Genomic DNA, 20,373 nt, shown 5'->3' with positions numbered 1-20,373 from the left:
CTCCAGTCCCTAATGGCGTTGATCGTTCTACGTTTGTTAGTAAATCAAGTGTTGTTGGTTTTTTTAAGTGTTTGGAAAAAAATCATTCTTCTGCAGTTGTTTATAGCAGGATAGGTTGCGTTACGTCCGTGGAGAATTTCTGGTGTTGTGAAATTGCTTAAGCCACATATTAGTGGTGCAAGCCAGACTTTAAACTAAGAGAGTTGATAACATGGGTGTGTGTGTGTGTGTGTGATTGAATGCAGCCACGCTTGGAGAAATAACACCGGTTTGGAAACCTGAACGGGAGGGTAGGCGAGAAAATTCTCTTTGCATTCTGGACCAAGGGCCATCAGGTTTTATCTGGGGAAGAGTTTGACCCATTTGTCTGAAATGGGAAATAGCCTGAGCAGAGGGGGGGTTGGACTAGAAGATCTCCCGAGATCCCTCCCAACTCTTGTTCTTCTAATTTGGTTGCCCTGTTCTCCCATCTTTGGAAATTTTCCACTGGGTCCCTGTTCGCCCGCCCGATTTTCCTCTGCTCTGCATAATTTTGAGGAAAGGGGCGAAGGGGAGGGGGGGGCGGATTGGAGACGGCGTTTGCTTGGGCCCAGCTGGGCTGATGCATCTTGAGCCGGCCTGAGAGCGAGGGGAGTACAAACATTTCGCACTTGAGCACAGGTGGCAAAGCCCCGATGGCCTCAGAAAGGAGAACAAAAACAAATTGTGTTGGTTTTTTTTTTTCTACCCTGCCAAATGGCCAGAAAATTCTCCTGTAGGTTTTTCTCAAGAGCCTTACTTTGAACCTCTCAACAAGCCGGTGTGATAATGCCGCAGAAGTTGTTTCAACGTTAAAATAAAAATAAATAACCCTTTTTGGTGTCTTTCTCCAACAAACCCTGTTCTGCGTTCAGAATGCCCGAAATATCCTAAGTGGTTGTAATGGTTGGAGTAGCCAGGGACAATGGCTAAGGGATCCACACACAGACACCAACAATAGTCAGGTTTAGTAGGAATAAATTTATGTTTCTTTCTCCTCCGTAACTCAGGCTGCTCTGTGGCACGGAAGGCCAATTTATCAAGAGAAAATAAACTTCCATAGATAGGTGTTGGGTCACCAGAAGCTGGAAATAAATGCCCAGGAATTGCATGTTGCATAAGTTTTCCCCCAGAGAAACTGAGGCACCCGTTGCCCTTGGTGGAGATGAGGTCATTCCCACGCCACCGTTACGTGTATGTAACATGCATGGTCTTTTTTTACCCTTGCAAGAAGCCTGTTGCGTGGCAAAAAACAACAACGCACACATTACAACCGGTGGAAAATGGCCTCTGGGACCAGAATCAGCTCCGAAAATGAAGAACAAAAGTTGTGTGTTGATTTCTCTGCTCTGGGGACACACACACACACAAACACAGCCCAAATGCGTTCCGAATTGTGACTCAACTTTTAATTCTCATCTGAATTCCGTTTGATTTTTTTTCAGACGGTGGGAAAAAGGAAACTTTTGAGACCGAGGTTGGAAAGACAGCCAGACTGAGGAAATCTGCCACTAGATCTTTTTCTTCTATTCTCTTTTTCTCCTGGGAAAATCTAGGGATTCCTCCAGAGCTGAAAGAGGGGGAAAAAAAACAATTCTCTGTTTTTTTTTCCCAGATCGACTTGCCCTCCGAGCCTCCTCCTGTCCCCAGAGTCTTGTCCATCAGCCCTGATCGGGGTGGGATTCGGTGGGTCGTTGTCTGTCCCAACACAGCTGTTTGTCTTTCTTCCTCCCAGATCCCCCCCTCTCTCGTCTCCACCGGCCTTTTGTGGCTCCGGGGTTGAAAATTGCCGCTTGTCAACCTGCGGTTGGAGAAAACCGAACCAAACCAAACAAAAAACAGAGAGACAAGACTTGTGTCAACATTAATCCAGAAGATCTCAGGAGAAAGGGAGCAGCACCCAGCGGACCCAGGGCAGAGCTAGGATAAACAACAGCACAAAATTAGATCTTGCAAAGGACGGAGTCGGCCTGGGAAAAAGAGCAGAAACTTATCTTCAAAGTTTTTTTTTTGTTTGGGGGATGTTTGTTTTTTTCCCCCTTCGTGCCTTTTCCTCTTGCGACACGCCACTCCCAGGCTGTGAAGTAATCTCTAAATGTCTAAAGCTTTTGTGAGCAGATCCCCTGATGACAGAAGGAAAAAACTCAATTTAGCGTCTGCTTTCTCCAAGTCTGCACTACTGTGACTGTTAATCTTCTCGTCACTCCTTATCGCCCGTCCCCTCCCACTTGTGACTGTAGGACCGTAACTTTGTCGCTTGTGTCCTTACGATTTATATGGACTGTTTCCTAGTATGATTTGATTGCTTTTTGTACCCTGTGAGTATTATGAAGTGTTGTACCTGATGATTCTTGACTCTTGATGAAAGTATCTTTTCTTTTATGTACACTGAGAGCATTTGCACCAAGGGAAATTCCTTTGTGTGTCCAATCACACTTGGCCAAGAAAGAATTCTATTCTAATTCTATTCTATTCCTATTCTATTCTATTCTATTCTATTCTATTCTATATTCTGTTCTTTTCTACTTCTACTTCTGCTCTTATTTCATTCCTATCCTATCCTATCCTATCTGTGGAAATGCAAGATTGGAGTTGGCTGTTCTCAGCCTGGATGTAAACACTGAGCCAGTTTTTTTTTTTCCAATGTGATTTTAGTAATTTTGTAGGATAGTCGCTTCTGGGAGATTCCTAGCAGCTGGCTTTCCAAGGACAGGTTGTCCTGTACTTATGACCAGCATTTGAGCCCAACAAACCCTAACCCTAACCCTTCCTCTCTGTGGCTGCCCCTCAAATATTGGAAGACTGCCATCATGTCTTCCCTGGTCCTTCTCTAGACTAGCCATGCCTGGTTCCAGCAACCGTTTATCGTAGGTTTTAGCCACATTTTTAGAATAGAGGGCCTTTCCACCCTCTTAGCTTTTAAGTCTCTGCTCGGTTGGTAGAGGAGAGCTGAGCCAGCGGAGGCAGGCAGAAAAATCAGCCATGTGTGGTTTGCGTGTATTTCAAATGTTTATTTCTTCTTCCTTCCCAGGCTGGTTTCAGTGGCAAGCCAGCCAGCCAGCATCTAGGCGGGGACAGAAAGCAGAGTTTGACTTGGGGTGACCCGTCCAGAAAGGGGGGTGGCAGGAAGGCTGGCCCGATGCCGGAGGAAAATCTGAGCAGTGCCATCCGTCAGATCGGCGGAGCAAAACGCTCAACTTTGCCAGGAGAACAAAGAGGTCGATTGAAGGACTTCCTCCATCCCATCCCACATCTTGTCTGGGCAGCCATGAAGGGCTGACTTGGCTGTTTCCAGGGGCCTTGTCTTCTCCATGCCCACCCCGACATTGGCGAGATGCCACCTCTCAGCCCCAACAGAAGCTTTGAAAGCTACGGGACGGGCTTCAGGATGGGCTTGGTGAGCCCTAGGGCTGCCCTGCCTGATGGGGTGCCAAGGCTGGCAAAGGGGATAAATACTGGAGCCCTCGTGCCAATGAGGAGTGCCCCTTGTTGGGCACAGCCCCTCTTTTCTGGGCAGGAAGGAAATGTCTTTCAAAACTTCTGACGAGGTTCCTTCAGGGCCAAGAGGTGGCTGTTCGGGCTACACCAAAGCTGCTGACAGAATGAAGCCCGACATGTTGCTGTGGTTGGGGGAGAGCATCTCGCCAACAGGATCTGTGACAATTCACTGTGGCCAACTCATCGTGGCCAACTCATCATGGCCAACTTGCCATGGCCAACTCGCTATGAGGCCAACTCATGGCCAACTCATCATGGCCAACTCATGTCCACAAGTCTTAAAGGGGCCAACTTGCCATGGCCAACTCATCATGGCCAACTCACTATGGCCAACTCCATGGCCAACTCATCATGGCCAACTCATGTCCACAAGTCTTAAAGTTGCCAACTTGCCATGGCCAACTCATCATGGCCAACTCATGGCCAACTTGCCATGGTCAACTCATCATGGCAACTCATCGGCCAATTCATGGCCAACTCATCATGGCCAACTCATGTCCACAAGTCTAAAACTCATTGCCAACGTCCACAAGTCTAAAGTTGCCAACGTGCCATGGCCAACTTGCCATGGCCAACTCATCATGGCCAATTCATGGCCAACTCATCATGGCCAACTCAAGTCCACAAGTCTTAAAGTTGCTAACTTGCCATGGTCAACTCATCATGGCCAACTCACGATGGCCAACTCATGATGGCCAACTCATGATAGCCAACTTGCCACAGGGTCACCTCACAACGGCCAACTGGCTGCGGGTCAAGAATTACACTAATATCGATGAAAATGGTAGGATAGAATCATTCAAGAAAGGAGGCCAAAGGAGGGACAGAACAAAACGTGAAGGGATGACAATTAAAGCCATTTTTATTTTATTTTCAATAATGAAACAGAACGGTTCAATTGTCCCGCGGTAAGGTGGCCGTGGTGTGTTGGCTGCAGCACTTTGGGCAACTTGACCTATTCCCGTCAGGCCAGGGGGGGCGGTGAGGATACCCTTCGGAAGGACAGTTGTGCCTCGCTGGAAGGAGCTTCTTCCAGGATCCTTCTCCCACCCCTGGCACCATCTGGGCCAGAGAGAACAAAGGGCCACTGTGAGATGTGGGGGCCCTCAGGCCAAAGGTTGCCTGCTTGTGTGTGTGTGTGTGTGTGTGTGTGTCCCGTTGCGAGCAATGGCAGGGGTCAAAAGCGAGTTTATCTCCAGAGAAGGAATGACTTCATCTGGAGCCAAACACTGTGGCTCTTTCTTCCCAGGTCCTTGGTGGTGGGTGGGGGGGCATTGCCCTTGCACGGCTGGGGATGGGGTGGGGGGGGAGAATCCGGGGCCCTTCCCAGCAGGGAACAGACTTTCGGAAAGAGGCAGGCCCCGTGGGATGGAAAGGAACAAGCGGCCCTTCACGCTGGCATCGAAATTTGCTCGGTGGGTGTTTTCTAAGCTTATAGTCCTCGTGATGAGCGGAGGCCGTGCCGCACCTTAAATCAGGGGTCCCCCAAACTTGGCAACTTTTAAGATTTGCAGACTTCAACTCCCAGCATTCTCCAGCCAGCTCCCAGCTGGGAGTTGAAGTCCACAAGTCTTAAAAGTTGCCAAGATTGGGGGACCCCTGCCTTAAAATAATGTACCCCTTCTTAGTGTTTCCAAAATACACCCGCCCCCCTCTGGTTTGTCTTCCTCTCTCCCCTCGATTCATCATGGTGGAACTCTGGGCCCCATCATCCCCAGAGGGTGCTGGCTGAGCCTCATGGGACTTGCAGTTCCAGCGAATGCAAAGTTTGTCCTTCTGCAACAAAGGCCCTAAAAACATAAACATTCAGCAGCCAGAGCTGTCCGGCGTTTTATTTTTTTATTATTATTATTTTCTAATTTAATGAAATTCACAAAACAAAATTCAAAAAAAAAAAAAAAGTCACACAATCCCACCGGTTAATGCTGTTTTAACAGAATAACAGAAGCGTTGGAAGGGACCTTTGTGGGTCATCTAGTCCAACCCCGCCGCCCAAGCAGGAGACCCTATCTGTTCTTCTTGGCAGCCTTGCAAAAACTTGGCAAGACTCTTCCTTATCGGAGCTGATTAGTTGGAAGCAGCCTTTGATCTCCGAAGGAACCGGGATTCGTGAACGAAACAGTAAAAGGCTGTGCTGTTACCTTTGCCTTGTGTTTCCTCTCTTGGGACCAGGTTTGGGTCAGAACAGGTTTCTAGTCCTCATTGGGCCAGGACGGGAAGTCAAAAGGTCGTGAAAGAGGAGGAAGAGAGAATTAAAATGCATCCATCTCTTTTTTCCCCCCATAGCTTCCAGCTGGTCCTTTGGATGGAGCCACCCCCCCCCAAAAAAAAGCTGGCACCCCAAAGCATGAAGAGAGGGGGGGGGGCAGAGAAAAATGCTCTCTTTGCGTGAGAAAAAAATATCCATAACAATGACAATCCCACCAGCTTCTAACCAGGATCTGCCCAGATTTCTCTCGAGCTGGTTCATGGCCAGTCAATGGTTTCCTTGTTCCTCTTTTTTTCCCCTCAGCCCCCTCCCAGGGGGGTGGGGGGGGGGGTTGGGGGGTTTTTTTTTTTTTTTTGGGTTTTTTTTTTTTTTTTTTTTTTTTTTTTGGGTTTTTTGTTTTTTTTTTTGTTTTTTGTGGGGGGTTGTTTGTTTTTTTTTTTTTTTTTTTTTTTTTTAAAAATCCTTTTATAAGGGGTCGGGCACCGTCTCTGTGCCAGTGGGCAGCTTTTATTCTTTGCCCTGGGGAGGGATAATCCGGCCACTTCTCTTCCAAGCAAAGCGGCAAAAAGAAACAAGAGAGATTGCGTAGGTGGCGAGCAAAACAAACTGACTTTTTTAGACGTGTGTGTGTGTGTGTGTGTGAGAGAGAGAGCCCCTCCGGCTCCGCAAAGGTGGAAACTTGGGGACTACAATTCCCAGAATCCCCCAGCCAGCTGGGAGTTGAACTCCACGACTCTTAAAGGGGCCAAATAAGGCAGACACCCTCCCCCCCGGGCCCAAGGAGATAGTCCTCGACTTAACGACCACCACTGGGCCCCAACGTTCTGTAGTGGAGAAGTTTCTTGAGTGAGTATTGCCCCGATTTACGACCATTCTTCCCACGGTTGTTAAACAGTTGGTAAGTGAGTCACCTGGCTGTTAAATGAAACTGGCTCCCCCTGGTCATGGTTGTGCTAAGTCAATCGCTTCCTTGCCATGGTTGTTAAATGAATCACTGCAGTTGATAGGTTAGTAACCCGGTTTGTCAACTCGTAAAACATTTTGTATACACGTTTCATAGTTGACAACAGAAAGAAGGAATCGAAAGTACATTCCATTCATATTTTCTTCAAAGACTGATTAGACGACTGAAGCTTTTGCCGGTGCAAAATCTAATTGGAGAGCGTGATCGATGACTCTTGGCTACGGAGGTTTTTTTTCGTTGGATGATACACCCAACTGTTCTTGGGAGAGTATTTTTTGCTCCAGCCGATAACTGGACATTGGGAGCCAAGTTGGAGGAATTAAAGGGACTTTGCCTACTTTTGTGACTTCTTGGTTGCTTTTTGTGCCACGCCCTGGGTCATCACAGTGTGTGTGTGTGTGAAGGGGCAGCTGGAGAGCTGTGTGTGTGTGTGTGTACACAAAACAGTGAGGATTTTCACACTGGCGTCCCAAGCAGTGTGAAGGCTGCGCTCAGCAAATGGCAAGAAAGACAAAATATTTGGGACATTTGCTCCCTAGGACACACACACACACACCTCTAAATTGGAGCACGCAGCTATTTTGTGCCCCTCTCACCCCAAAGAGGTCTGAATTCCCCCCCTCCCCAAATCCTCATGGTCAGAATTAATAATCGGTAGTCCTGGACTTACAACACAGTTCATTTAGTGATGGTTTGAAGTATCAACGGCACTGAAAAAAAGGATGACTTTCACACTTAACGACCATTGCAGCTTCCCCCAGGGTCACGTGATCCAAATTCAGAGACGCTCAGCGACGGGTTCGTACTTACAATGGCCGCAGCCATCCCAGGGGGGGGGTGGGCGGGGAAGCCAGATTCACTTAACAACTGGGTGACTGACTTTATCGACTGCAGGGATTCGCTTAAGAACGGAGGCGGGGAACGTTGTAAAATGGGGCAAAACTCAAGTAACAAGTGTCTCCCTTAACCACAGATGTTTTTGGGCTTAACACTTAGCTCACCTCAACATCCGAACCTTCCCGTTCAGATAACAGCTTAAACCTCACCGTGTAAACATTGCGGAAAATTGCAAAAAAAACATTTCTTAGATTGCAAAAAATAAAATAAAATGCATATTATCTTAAGGGGGTGCCCTCTATGCGTGAAACAAGAAGGGAGCCAGCGACCGACAGCTTTCTAATTGCTAAACCCCAAAATCCTGTACCCTGAATATCCCAGAGGAATTGTGCCTTCTTGCAAGACGTCGGCCCCCGTCTCTTCCATCAAATGCGCTCCCATCAAAGTCTCTCCCAGGCTCATGGCCATCCTGCGGCCACAGACAACCCCCCCCCCCCGGGGACCCACCCGTGGCATTTGGGGGCTCCCAATCCAGTGGTGGGATTCATCCGTTTCTCACCAGGTCACCAGAATCGGTTGTGAACTTTCTGAGCGGTTTGGCCAACTGGTTGTTGGAAGAAATCAACAAGCGGAGGACCCGGTTGTTAAATTATTTGAATCCCATCACTGTCCCAATCCTCAAGCCACGAATTGTAGCTTGTAGATCACCTGGTGGCCATTGTCCCAGCCATAGAGGATTTTCTCCTTGGGGTTGTAGTTGATTTGGGTGGTGAAGGCAAATTCGTTGCGGAAAGGCAGCTCGGGGCGGACTTCGGTGGCGGTGTGGGTGTCGTAGGCGTAGGACACACGGCCTTCCCTGACGTTGCAGTCATCCACGGCGTAAAGTACACCGCAGACCACGAAGCAGTTCCCGTAAGCGTGGCGCCGGAGGCCCGTCTTCCACTGCTTCTGTGTGGAGAGGTCGGCCGGATCCAACTTGCTCACCACGATGACTTCTTGCTGAGAGTAGCCAGAATCCGCCGCTGGGTAGATCACCCACAACCCGCTCTCGTCCACGGCCAAGTCCAGATCGGAGTGGCCGCGCCACTTCCAGGGCGTGGTGTCCTCATAGACCACGTCGTCCAGGAAGCACCAGGCAGCCACAAAGCGTTGGCGGAGGTCGTATTTGATGAGGTTCCTGGTGAAGGCCCGGTTGTAGTAAAAAGAACCTTGGTACACCACGTGGCCGGTCCCGATCCAGTTGTAGGGGAGCTTGTAGAGGTTGCTCCAACGGCCTGGGAGGAGTGAAAGAGCTCGGGATAAGAAATGCAACAGAATAACAGAGTGGGAAGGGACCTTGTAGGTCATCTAGTCCAACCCCCCCATCCAAGCAGGACACCCTACGCCATTTCTGACCAATGGCAGTCCAGCCTCTCCTTGAAAGCTTCCAGGGATGAAGCTCCCACAACCTCCAAAGGCAGCTTCTGTTCCATTGGTTGATGGTTCTCCCTGTCAGAAAATTCCTCCTTATTTCCATCAATCTCTCCTTGATCAGTTTCCATCCATTATTCCTTTTCTGGCCTTCAGGTGCTTTGGAGAATAGCTTGACCCCCTTTCTCCTCTCTGGGCAGCCCCTCAAATATTGGAAGACCGCTATCCTGTCTCCCCTGATCCTTCTCTTCCCTCGACTAGCCAGGCCCAGTTCCTGCAACCATTCATGGTCTGTTTTAGTCTCCAGTCCTCTCATCATCCTGATTGCTCTTCTCTGCGCTCTTTCTAGAGTCTCAACCTCTTTTTTTATAGTGTGGTGACCAAAAGTGGATGCAGAGCTCTAGGTGTGGTCCTACTAAGGCTTTATAGAGTGGTATTAGTACATCCTGTGATCTTGATTGAATCCCTCTGTTAATGCAGCTTAGGATTGCATTGGCTTTTTTGGTGGCGGCTGCCCACTGTTGGCTCATGTTTAAGTGGCTTGTTTTATGACCGTCATGACTCACAGTCTCCATGACGGTTGTAACTGAAGGACAACCTGTAACCCTTAGGATGGAAACTTCATCGAAGGTGAGTTGATGTATTTTGTAAGGAGGGAGAAAATAAAGAAGGAAGGAAGGAAGGAAGGAAGGAAGGAAGGAAGGAAGGAAGGAAGGAAGGAAGGAAGGAAGGAAGGAAGGAGACAGAGAGAAGAAAGGAAAGAAAAGAAGAAAAGAGAGAAAAGAGGGAGGGAGAGCAATAGGGAAGGAAGAAAAAAGGGAAAGAAAGACAGAAGGGAGTGAGGGAGAGAATGGAGAAGGAAAATAAGGAAGAAAGGAAGGAAGGAGACAGAGAGAAGAAAGGAAGGAAAAGAAGAAAAGAGAGAAAAGAGGGAGGGAGAGCAATAGGGAAGGAAGAAAAAGGGAAAGAAAGACAGAAGGGAGTGAGGGAGAGAATGGAGAAGGAAAATAGGGAAGGAAGGAAGGAAAGTGAGAGAAAGAAGGGAGGGAGGGAGAGAGCGGGTGAGGAAGGAAGGAAAAAAGGAAGGAAAGAAAAGAAGGGAGGGAATGGAGAAGGAAGGAAAAAGGCATGGAAAGAAGAAAAGAAAAAAAAAGGAAAGGACAGGCTCCCTTGCTCAATTATTCCTTTTATTCATTCAACACCCTCTTGGTGTGGAGCGATTTTAAAAAGCGCAGCTTCTCCCTAAAGCCGTTGAGCCTCACAGCCTGCTTAGAAAAATCTGTTTCTCAACCAAACTAATTGTTTGTGCAAAGTCACCCGGTCCGCGTTTCTTAAATTCCAGTGGGAGCTGTAAGCAGACTTATTTACAAAAGTTGGCTTAACAAAAACAAAAAGTAAAATTAAAAGGGCATTTTAAAGAGCTTTCTTAGCTGCACGCCCCACAATCTCCGATGGCCAACTTTTCCACAAGTTTGCTGCGGGATTGTTTTTCAACCAGGCATGGAAAAGTCTGTAGGCCAAGGAGCTGGCCGGGAACCAGCTCCGGGAAAGGGCAGGCAGGAAAACCCGAGAGTTCTGACAGGGAGGGTTGGGTTTTGTTTTGTAGAACTCACTTGGCTTGCAAACGGTGAGAATCATCCAAGCAGGAGAAGCATCGGGAAAGTGAGAAAGCAGAAGAAAAGAAGGAAGCAGTAGCTATGGAAATTAGGAAGGAAGGAAAGAAGGAAGGAGATGTGAACGAGTGGAAGGAAAGAAGGAAGGAAGGAGGAGGGAAATGAGAATGAGGAAGGAAGGAGATGAGAATGGGAGGAAGGAAGAAGGAAGGAGAATGAGAGGAAGGAAGGAAGGAAGGAAGGAAGGAAGGAAGGAAGGAAGGAAGGAAGGAAGGAAGGAGATGAGAATGAGAGGAAAGAAGAAGGAAGGAAGAAGCAAGGAAATGAGAATGAGAGGAAGGAAGGAAGGAAGGAAAGAAGGAAGGAAGGAGATGAGAATGAGAGGAAGGAAGGAAGAAGCAAGGAAGGAAGGAAGGAAGGAAGGAAGGAAGGAAGGAAGGAAGGAAGGAGAGGATGAGAATGAGAGGAAGGAAAGAAGGAAGAAAGAAGGAAGGAAGGAAGGAGATGAGAATGAGAAGGAAGGAGATGAGAACGAGAGGAAGGGAAGAAGGAAGGAGATGAGAATGACAGGAAGGAAGAAATGGAGATGAGAATGAAAGGAATGAAGAAGGAAGGAGATGAGAATGAGAGAAAGGAAATGAGAATGAGAGGAGGGAGGGAAGGAAGGAAGGAAGGAAGGAAGGAAGGAAGGAAGGAAGGAAGGAAGGAAGGAAGGAAGAAGGAGGTGAGAATGAGGAAGGAAGGAGATGGGAATGAGAAGAAGGAAGGAGATGAGAACTAGAGGAAGGAAAGGAAAGGAGGAAGGAATGGAACAAAGCCAACAAGGGAAAAAGAAAGCAAGGAAATCCACTTTTCTACTTAGGAGTATATATTTGGCCCAGGAATTCTGCAAACTCTGAATCTAGTTCCGTGTTTGGGAAGGTCTTTTAAGCCTCCCTTCATCCTTCTGGTTACAAACTAGAGCCACAATATACAGAAGTACCGTGGTTTCTTCAGCCAGCCCCATTCCACCAACCGTGATCAGTCCGCGGACTCCACCAGTCTCTGCAGGGATGGGGCAGCCCCCTCCTCCCACTGGCCCTCCCCGCCCGTCCTCACCTTGCTTGAAGTTCTCCAAATTGCGGAATTCCAGCAGGCTGTTCCCGTAATAGTAGTTGGCCACGTAGATCCGCTCGTCGGAGGCCGCGGGGTCCTTCATCCAGGCGCCTTCATTCCGACCGTAGCTGTGCTGCGTCTGGGGGGGCTCCACGGCCTTCAGGGTCCCCTCACACGAGGCCTCGTGGGCTGCAGATCCAACGCAGAAGATGGAAAGGGCTGGGGACCCCCTACCCCCCACCCCCCCACGGTGCCACGTTGGCCAGCTCTGTCCCGGCGACCTCCTGAAGGAGACCCCAGGGGTGGGATTCTACTAGTTCAGATATGGTTCGAGTGAACCGGTTCGTTCCAAAGATCGAGATATTTTTCCTCCACCGATCAGCTGTTTTCCGATGATCAGCTGTTGCCGCTTTAGATTAGCTAGAAAGCAGAAAATGGTCGGATTTCTTGCTTTCTTAGCTAAGCTAAATCGCGCAGCACAGCGGATTCCCCCCCCGCTCGTTGTTGTACCGCTTCACCCAGGAGATTTCCTTGAGGCCCAGAAGGCAAAAAACGGGGTGCAGGGGGGGAGCAGCGTAGTCCTCCGTACCCCGTATTTGCACCCAGGAGCAAAAAAACAAAACAAAACAAAACCATGCCCACCCAGTCACATGACTTACATGGCCACGGCCACAGAACTGGGAGTTTAAATATTTGCATCCCAGCCCTGGGAGATCCCCAACCCAACCCCCCTCCAGTGGAGGCAGGATTCACACGTACCGTGGCTGGGCGGGGGAAGGATCTTGGGGATGTGGCCAGGTCTCCTGGAGAGCAGAGGAGGGCCAGGGCGACTTTGGAGCGTGGCGCTGATTCTCGTCGTGGGGGCCATGGAGGTTGCGTTGGCAGGGGAAGCCGTAGAAGGAATTTCTCCCACCCTGGGGAGGGTCGCTTGGTGCACCAGTTCGAGTCCAGCTTTCTTCTTGGGGTTTTCTGCGGGAAAGGAACTTCCGTAGTGAGCCCAAAGCTGGGGAATTTCCCCACGAATGGTAATTCTCAACTTACAACCTTGTTCAACACTTACAATCGTCCTCTTTTAACGACTCCATAATCCCTTGTGGGGGTGGAGCCTGGGCAACTGAATGGAGTTGAGAGTTTACTGGCCGGATGCCTTTCGTGTTGCCAGTACGGAGTTTTCGTTCAGCAGATATATTCTCATCATGTCCAGAGAGAGAAATATCTGCCTCTGGGATCGAACTCACAGCCTCCTGATTGTGAGGCGAGATCTCCACCTCCACCACACCACCCATCGATACTACAAAGCCTGCCCCCCCTTACTCACCATGGCTGCCGGCCACCCCCTCTGCCTCCGCTTGGTGTCCAGCTTTGTAGTACACGTGGCTCCAGATGAGAGTCTGCTGTCCAGAGGAATTGGATTTGGAAGTTGGCGACGGGAGACCCGTCCTGCCCTTGGCACTTTCTTTCCTCGGTTTTTCTGCCTTCTCCTTGAGAATTCGGGGGGTCTCTTTGTCCCCCAGACTTTTCCGAGGACCGGCGTACTTCCGGACGCTCTCCTGGTGCCCCGCAGTGTCCTAAAAAGAGGAGAGGAAACACAACAGCCCTGCAGAGACGCACGGTGGAAGTTTCAACTCTCTTAGGACCTGTGCCTTAAATCCATTTCGGCTGGAAACCGACCTGCCACGAAAGGACAAAGCGAAGAGGAGGGAAGAGGGAAAAGGTGCAAACCAGGGGTGGGATTTTACCGGTTCGGACTGGTTCTACAGAACCGGTTGTTATGATTCTGCGCAGTTCAGAGAACCAGCAAATTGTCCCCCTTGAGAATAAACCGGACAAAAGAAACAAGGATTGCCGATAAATGGATCCAGACATTAAGGGAGATGGGACCGGCGGATTCTAGCCGGAACGACGGAGGACTAACCTGCGCTTTGTGTTCCAGACTTGTGACGGCCGCATCTTTCTGCAGCAGCTGATGCTCCAGGTTCGAAAGCTCTTTCTTGAGGCCCACCACCATGTCCGAGTAGTTCTCGTAGCGCTTCATCTGGTCGCTCAAGCGCATGACGGTCTCCTTCACTACGTTGCTGTCGCGGCTCAGGTTGGTCCTGACCGTCTGGGGTGGGTGGGAGGAGAAGGGATCGAGTGTGTGTGTGAGACAAGATCAACCTACTGCACTTGACTTGGTTAACCAACTTTCCTGCCTTTCCAGACCCTTCCCCTTTTTCTTGAGCAGCCTCGGAAGCCCAGGGAATCCTAGAGGCCATCTAGTCCAGCCCTGCTGAGGAAGCCCCCTCTAAGCCAGCATGGTCTGCTCAAGGAGACCCATCACAGGTAACCTCATCATGTTGAGGTTCTGCTGCAGAGGTGGGTCTTCAGCCGGTTCGGACCAGTTCTGGAGAACCACCGGTAGCAGAAATTTTGAGTAGTCCGGAGAACCGGCCAATCCCACCTCCGACTGACCCCGCCAACCCCATCTCTTCTCTGCCTCCCATCGAGTCCCAGTTGATCGGCTGGGTTTGCCCTGCCCAGGAGAACGGAGCTGGAAAGCAGGTTATTGGGGTGGGGAGGGAAGGGGGATTTTGCAGTATCCTTCCCCTGCCACGCCCACCATGCCACGCCCACAGAACAGAAGTCAAATATATTTGAATCCCACCACTTTCCTGCTGCTCCTACCAGCCTTTAACCAGGATTTCATTATCGTTTAATTATGGCTTCAATTTGGCGGCCGCTCATCCGGACCGAAGAAAAGACACGATGCGATGTTGTCCTGGCTTTCTCCTCACTCTCTCCTCTCAACCCACCCAGTTCCCGCTAAAAGGAGGAGGAACGAAACGCCACCCCGCCCTGGGGAAAACCCCAAAAAGTTGGAGCTCACCTCTTCCAAGGTGTTTATCTGTTCCACCACCTGGTTGATGTAGGAGTGGACCGTCATCAAGCCCATGCTGTAAAGGGCCCCTTCCAACAGGTCGGTGATGGACTGCAGCTACAGAGAAGCAGGGAGGAGCGGTTTAAGGCACCGGGCTAGAAACGGGAGACTAGGAGTTCGAGTCCTGCCTTAGCCATGAAAGCCGGCTGGGTGACTTTGGGCCGATCACCAGGAGACGGTGAGCTCTAGTTCAGCCTTAGGCATGAAAACCGGCGGGGTGACTTTGGGCCCGTCCTACTTTCAGCCCAGCCCACTTCACAGGGTCGTTGTTGCGGGGAAAAATCGGCGAAGGGAAGGCATGTTGGATACGTTTGCTGCCTTCCTTGTAAAAAAAATAATAGCCGGGATAGAAATGAGTAAATACGGTAAATAAATTACATTCCAAGCCCCCAAAGACCCATTTCTCTCCGTGCTTTTCTCTTCCGGGGTCCCCTGAAGTCTGCTCAGAGCATCCCCAGGGAATTTAGGACATGGGGGGGTCTCAAGTTGGCGGGGGGGCATGGGGACCCTTGAAATGAAGCCCCTCCTCAGCCGCTGAAATCAAATCGTCCCTTTTTTAACCCCTTTCTTTCATCCCTGCTGCCTTTCGCCGAAAACGGGCAGGACCTGAACGCCTCCGAAGCCTCCATTCAGCCTGGGGAGGGGAGGGGTGGGGAGGGGTCTTGCACCATCTTTGGAGTTGGATCTGCAGGGAGGGTCCTCCCTACACACCCCCGCCGGCCCCCTCCATTACTTTGTGGAGTTCCGGGGCTTCCTTCTTCAGCCTCTCCGCCTTCCACTCGTCCTCACAGGGGTTGAGCGAGGCCGGCGGGGCGGCGCAGGAGCAGCGGCAGTCGCCTCCCGAGCTGACGGTCTCCACGGTGTAGAAGTCCTCCCCTCTCCTGCCACCGCCTTCCTGGAGACGGGCGCAGGCGGCTTGGCTAAGCGGGCGCAGGATGCATTTGCAGCGGCAGTTGGAGCCTTCGGAGGTCATGCGAACCTGCTCTGGGTCTCCGAAGGGCTACAACGGGTAGAAAAACACAGTGGTGCCGGTTCGCACCGGTTCAGGCGAACCGGGTGTTAACTTTACATCTGCTTCCGCGAACCGGTAGTTGAACCAACTGACTGGCTCCGCCCACCCTGCCCCTCCCTTCCCCGGAGTCTCCAGGCGGCCTATTTTGAGTCCACGTGGAGGGTCTGGGTAGACAAAAAAAATGGCCCTTCCGGAAGTAAGGAGAATAAAATCCTGCCTCTGCCTACCAGCATCCATCGGTATTCATTGGGCTTGCGTCCTGTCCGTGTGTGAGAGAGTTGAGGGCTGTTTGGAAACTGAAAGAGTATTTGACGTGTGAGCAAGAAGGAGACAGCAAGGAGCCTGGGTGTGGCTTAGCTCAACTGTTTTGTACTAAAGCTGGCTTGGTGCTCTGAAACTAAAACGGGAACTCCTCTCCTCTGCTTGTGTTTTGCCTTTGGAAGTGATTTCTTTTCAGGTGGGGAGGGGCAGTCGAACTCCTTAGCATCAGACCGTGTTAATAATAATCATAATATAACAAAATACGAATGCTCTGGTGGTCATTTTGAAAAATCCTTTCTTAGTGAGCACCTAGAAGCCAAGAGGAAGACACGTGCCCAGGCAGGCGAGCTTCTTCCCTCCATTAATTCTTCCTGTCAGAAAATTCCTTTTTTTTTTATTTAAAAGTTCCAAGTATCTTCGTAAGAAAAACGCAGCCTGCTTGCACCACGGTGGATGTGAAATACACTAGGGGTGTGTGTGAGGAATGCTAGCATGTGGGTGTGGGTGTGTCCTGGGCCCACTTCCCCTCGGGGCACCCCAAAGGGCATCGCTCATAGCATAAATATGTCGGAGGGCAGGTTCGTGTGCCAAGCGAAGATGCTTGTAGTTGCACCCAGCTCCTTTTCTGTTCTAAGTAGAAATGGGAGAGAAGGAGGCAGAGAAAAAGCCATTATCTCTTGCACAGGACTCCAGTTGGAATTCTGCATCCAGGTTTGGTCAGCACACTATCAAAAAAGAGGTTGAGACTCTGGAAAGAGTGCAGAGAAGAGTAACCAGGATGATGAGGGGACTGGAGGCTGAAACATACGAAGAATGGTTGCAGGAACCAGGCCTGGCTAGTCTAGCGAAGAGAAGGACCAGGGGGGACAGGAGAGCAGCCTTCCAATATTTGAGGGGCTGCCCCAGAGGAGGAGGAAGGGGGTCCAGCTATTTTCCAAAGCACCTGAAGGCCAGACAGGAATAATGGATGGAAACTGAACAAGGAGAGATTCAACCTGGAAATAAGGAGGAATTTTCTGACTGGGAGAATCAATCCACCCATGGAACAGAAGTTGCCTTCAGAAGTTGTGGGAGCTTCATCCCTGGAAGCTTTCAAGTAGAGACTGGACTGCCATCTGTCACAAATGGAGTAGGGTCTCCTGCTTGGGCAGGGAGGGGGGGGTTGGATTACATGACCTCCAGGGTCCCTTCCAACTCTGTTAATCTGTTAAAGCTTTTAGGAGGAGGGCTTGAGTGCAGGTGGGTGTGCTGGTTTCACTTTGAAAGAGAGGAGGGGTATAAAGGCTGTTTGGAGCAGGGAGGGGACATAATGTTTTTTTGCGGGGGGCACACCGGTCAATCGCCTCTTCCGGGCATTTTAATTGGTCCCTTGGAACTCATGGCGATGAGTCAGCCTTATTGAATGGAAAAAGATGGGAGAGGCGATCCGGCCACAGATGATCCAGGCGGTTCTGGGGGCTGGTGATAGATAGATAGATAGATAGATAGATAGATAGATAGATAGAGGATAGATAGATAGATAGATAGATAGATAGATAGAGGATAGATAGATAGATAGATAGATAGATAGATAGATAGATAGATAGATAGATAGATAGATAGATAGATAGATAGATAGATAGATAGATGATAGAGGTGATAGATAGATAGATAGATAGATAGATAGATAGATAGATAGATAGATAGATAGATAGAGGATATGCAGGGAGAGATGAGAAATAGATAGATAGATAGATAGATAGATAGATAGATAGATAGATAGATAGATAGATAGATAGATAGATAGATAGATAGATAGATAGATAGATAGATAGATAGATAGATAGATGATAGATAGATAGAGTGATAGATGATAGATAGATAGATAGATAGATAGATGATAGATAGATAGATAGATAGATAGATAGATAGATAGATAGATAGATAGATAGATAGATGATATAGATAATTCGTTCACCAAAGAAGAAGAAAAACCTTTTTCGGTGGATATTGGTGACTTCCAGCCAGGGCTCAATAAATCAATAAAAGCATCTATACGTTCCCTCCACCTTCCTCTGGAAGTGTAACTCAGGCTGTTTTTGTTACTTATTTATTTATATATTATTATATTATATATGTAAAAGCGAAAGACCACATCATCACAATATATGCAGAACGGTAAAGCCTACAAACTTGAAACTTGGCACCTATGTTTCTCTTGGCTTCCATAGAGGCTCACTAAGAAAGGATTTTTGAAATGACCATCAGAGCATTTAGAGCATTTCCTATATTATTATTATTATTATTATTATTATTATTATTATTATTATTATTATTATTATTATTATTATTATTATTATCAAACACCGAATCACAAGAGTTGGAAGGGACCTTAGAGGTCATCTAGTCCAACACCCCTCCCCGCAGGAGCAGGAGAGGCTTCGGGCTGGCGACAGCCAAAGTCCAGGAGTGGACATCGGGGTGGGGGGGGGGGGCAGTTTCCCCGGTTTTGTGCCCACCCACCCCCAAACTCCCGTCGAGGGGGGCTCCTTACCTTCTTCCCCGTCCCCTGCACCGGGACGGAGGAGCAGAGCAACTGGAGGAGAAGCGCGGCGATCCAGCCTGCCAGGCGCCCCCGACTCCTCGGGGTACCCATGGCCAACCCCTCCCCCCCCAAATTGGGGATGCGCAACGCCGGGCGAGGACCCTCCGCCAACCGAGCGCGCCGGGCTCCGTCTGCGGAGCGGGGGAGGCAGGGAAGGAGGGTCCTTCCTTCGGGTGCGCCCGCCTCTGGGCTGAGCCGGAGGGGCGCCGCCCGCTCCCCCCACTTTCGCCTCGCCAGCGCGGGATCTGGCTGAACGGAAACACCCCCTCCCCACATCCACCCACCCAGGAGTTGGAAGGGACCCTGGAGGTCATCTAGCCCAACCCCGTGCCCAAGTAGAAGACCCTGAACCAAGGACGGGGCAAGCCCCCCCACACCTTCCTTGGACTGATGGACGGACAGACAGAGCCTTCTGCAGCTCTTCTGGAGCCAGCGCCAAATAGTGCTCGGGGGTGGATTAAGTGCCCTCACTGGTGCCCTAAGCGCTGACAAATCTTGCTGCCCCCTACCCGCCACTCCTTTGTACATAAGGTACAAACGTAGCCAAGCTTAGGTGACAGAAACGTTTTTGTGGTGCCCCTTTGGCCCTGGTGCCCTAAGCAGGGGCTTAGTCTGGTTTAATACTACCACTGTGTGCCCGGCACAGCCTCGATGGGTGTGTTGTGGTCAATGGGTGGCTGGTTATTGGGCCCATTTTACAGGTGGGGTAAAGCGAGGGCCTTCAAACTTGGCAAGTTTTAAGACTGGTGGACTTCAACTCCCAGAATAAGTCCGAGGCTGCCACCTGGTGACTATTTTTCATGCAGTCCGTTCATTTTTGGCTAAAACCACAGCTGGATTGATCCTTACCAGATGTGGGGAGGTAGAGGGGGTTGGTGGTGGTAAGGATCCCGCAATAGAATAGAATAAATATTGGAAGGAATAGAATAGAATAGAATAGAATAGAATAGAATAGAATAGAATAGAATAGAATAGAATAGAATAGAATAAATATTGGAAGGAATGGAACAGAATGGAATGGAATAGAATAGAATAGAATAGAATAGAATAGAATAGAATAGAATAGAATAGAATAGAATTCTTTATTGGCCAAGTGTGATTGGACATACAAGGAATTTATCTTGGTGCAAATGCTCTCAGTGTACATAAAAAGAAAAAATACATTCATCAAGAGTCAAGAATCATCAGGTCCAACACTTAATAATAGTCATCGGGACAATAAGCAATTAAATCATACTAGGAAACAAAATCGTAAGGATACAAGCGACAAAGTTATGGTCATACAGTCACAAGTGGGAGGGGACGGGTGATAAGGAGTGATGAGAAGATTAATAGTGATAGTAGTGCAGACTTTGTAAATAGTTGGACAATGTTGAGGAAATTATTTCTTTAGCAGAGTGATGGCAATCTCTAATCTCTCTATATAAAAGTGAATTGCCACTCACACATCATCACAAAATCTCCAGAACCGTAAAGCCTACAAATGTGAAATTTGGCACCTATGTTCCCCTTGGCTTCTAGGGGCTCACTAAGAAAGGATTTTTTGAAACAACCATCAAAGCATTACCATTTCCTATATTATTATTATTAACACGCTCTGATGCTAAGGAGTTCTCCCTCCTCACCTGAAAAGAAATCTCTTCCAAAGGCAAAACACAGAGAAGAGTTTCAGTTTTAGTTTCACAGCACCAAACAGCTTTAGTGCAGAACAGTTGAGCTAAGCCACACCCAGGCTCCTTGCCATCTCTTTGCTCACACAGCAAATACTCTTTCAGTTTCCAAACAGCTTCCTCTATCTCACACGTTGACAGGACACTAGCCAGATGAATACCAATGGATGCTGGTAGGCAGAGGCAGAATCCCAACCCCCTTATTTTCCTCCCTAAAAACTAAGCCCGACCACATAGTTTCGTAGCCAAGTACGGGTATCCAGCTATTTAATGATTAAGCACCCC

General features: G+C 49.2%; 1 protein-coding gene across 1 annotated transcript; it reads right to left on the bottom strand.

The window, feature by feature from the left end:
- Positions 1-7,358: 7,358 nt before the first annotated feature.
- Positions 7,359-18,554, bottom strand: OLFML2A (olfactomedin like 2A). The gene is made up of 8 exons (XM_087914766.1): positions 18,368-18,554; positions 15,295-15,561; positions 14,511-14,618; positions 13,560-13,748; positions 12,963-13,212; positions 12,404-12,613; positions 11,648-11,833; positions 7,359-8,800 (listed from the first exon to the last, which is right to left on the bottom strand). Exons 1-8 carry the CDS (start codon positions 18,467-18,469, stop codon positions 8,205-8,207), a joined length of 1,908 nt encoding a protein of 635 aa, XP_087770892.1. The 5' UTR covers positions 18,470-18,554; the 3' UTR covers positions 7,359-8,204.
- Positions 18,555-20,373: the final 1,819 nt, after the last annotated feature.

The sequence above is a fragment of the Pseudonaja textilis genome, chromosome 17 (genome assembly GCF_049901715.1).
Source record: "Pseudonaja textilis isolate UNSWEBS1 chromosome 17, rPseTex1.2, whole genome shotgun sequence".
In the NCBI taxonomy this organism is placed as follows: Eukaryota; Metazoa; Chordata; class Lepidosauria; order Squamata; family Elapidae; genus Pseudonaja; species Pseudonaja textilis.
The sequence above is the reverse complement of the archived record's forward strand: the minus strand, read 5'-3'. Positions and strand labels throughout refer to the sequence as shown.

Bases quoted from the DNA above. Each gene is read 5' to 3' on its own strand.
- OLFML2A (XM_087914766.1), bottom strand. From the start codon at position 18,469: ATGGGTACCCCGAGGAGTCGGGGGCGCCTGGCAGGCTGGATCGCCGCG. The intron at 14,619-15,294 runs GTAATGGAGGGG...GCTTCTCTGTAG, and splicing joins AAGCCCCGGAACTCCACAAA to CTGCAGTCCATCACCGACCT. The intron at 8,801-11,647 runs GTGAGGACGGGC...CACTCCTCCCAG, and splicing joins TTTGGAGAACTTCAAGCAAG to GCCGTTGGAGCAACCTCTAC.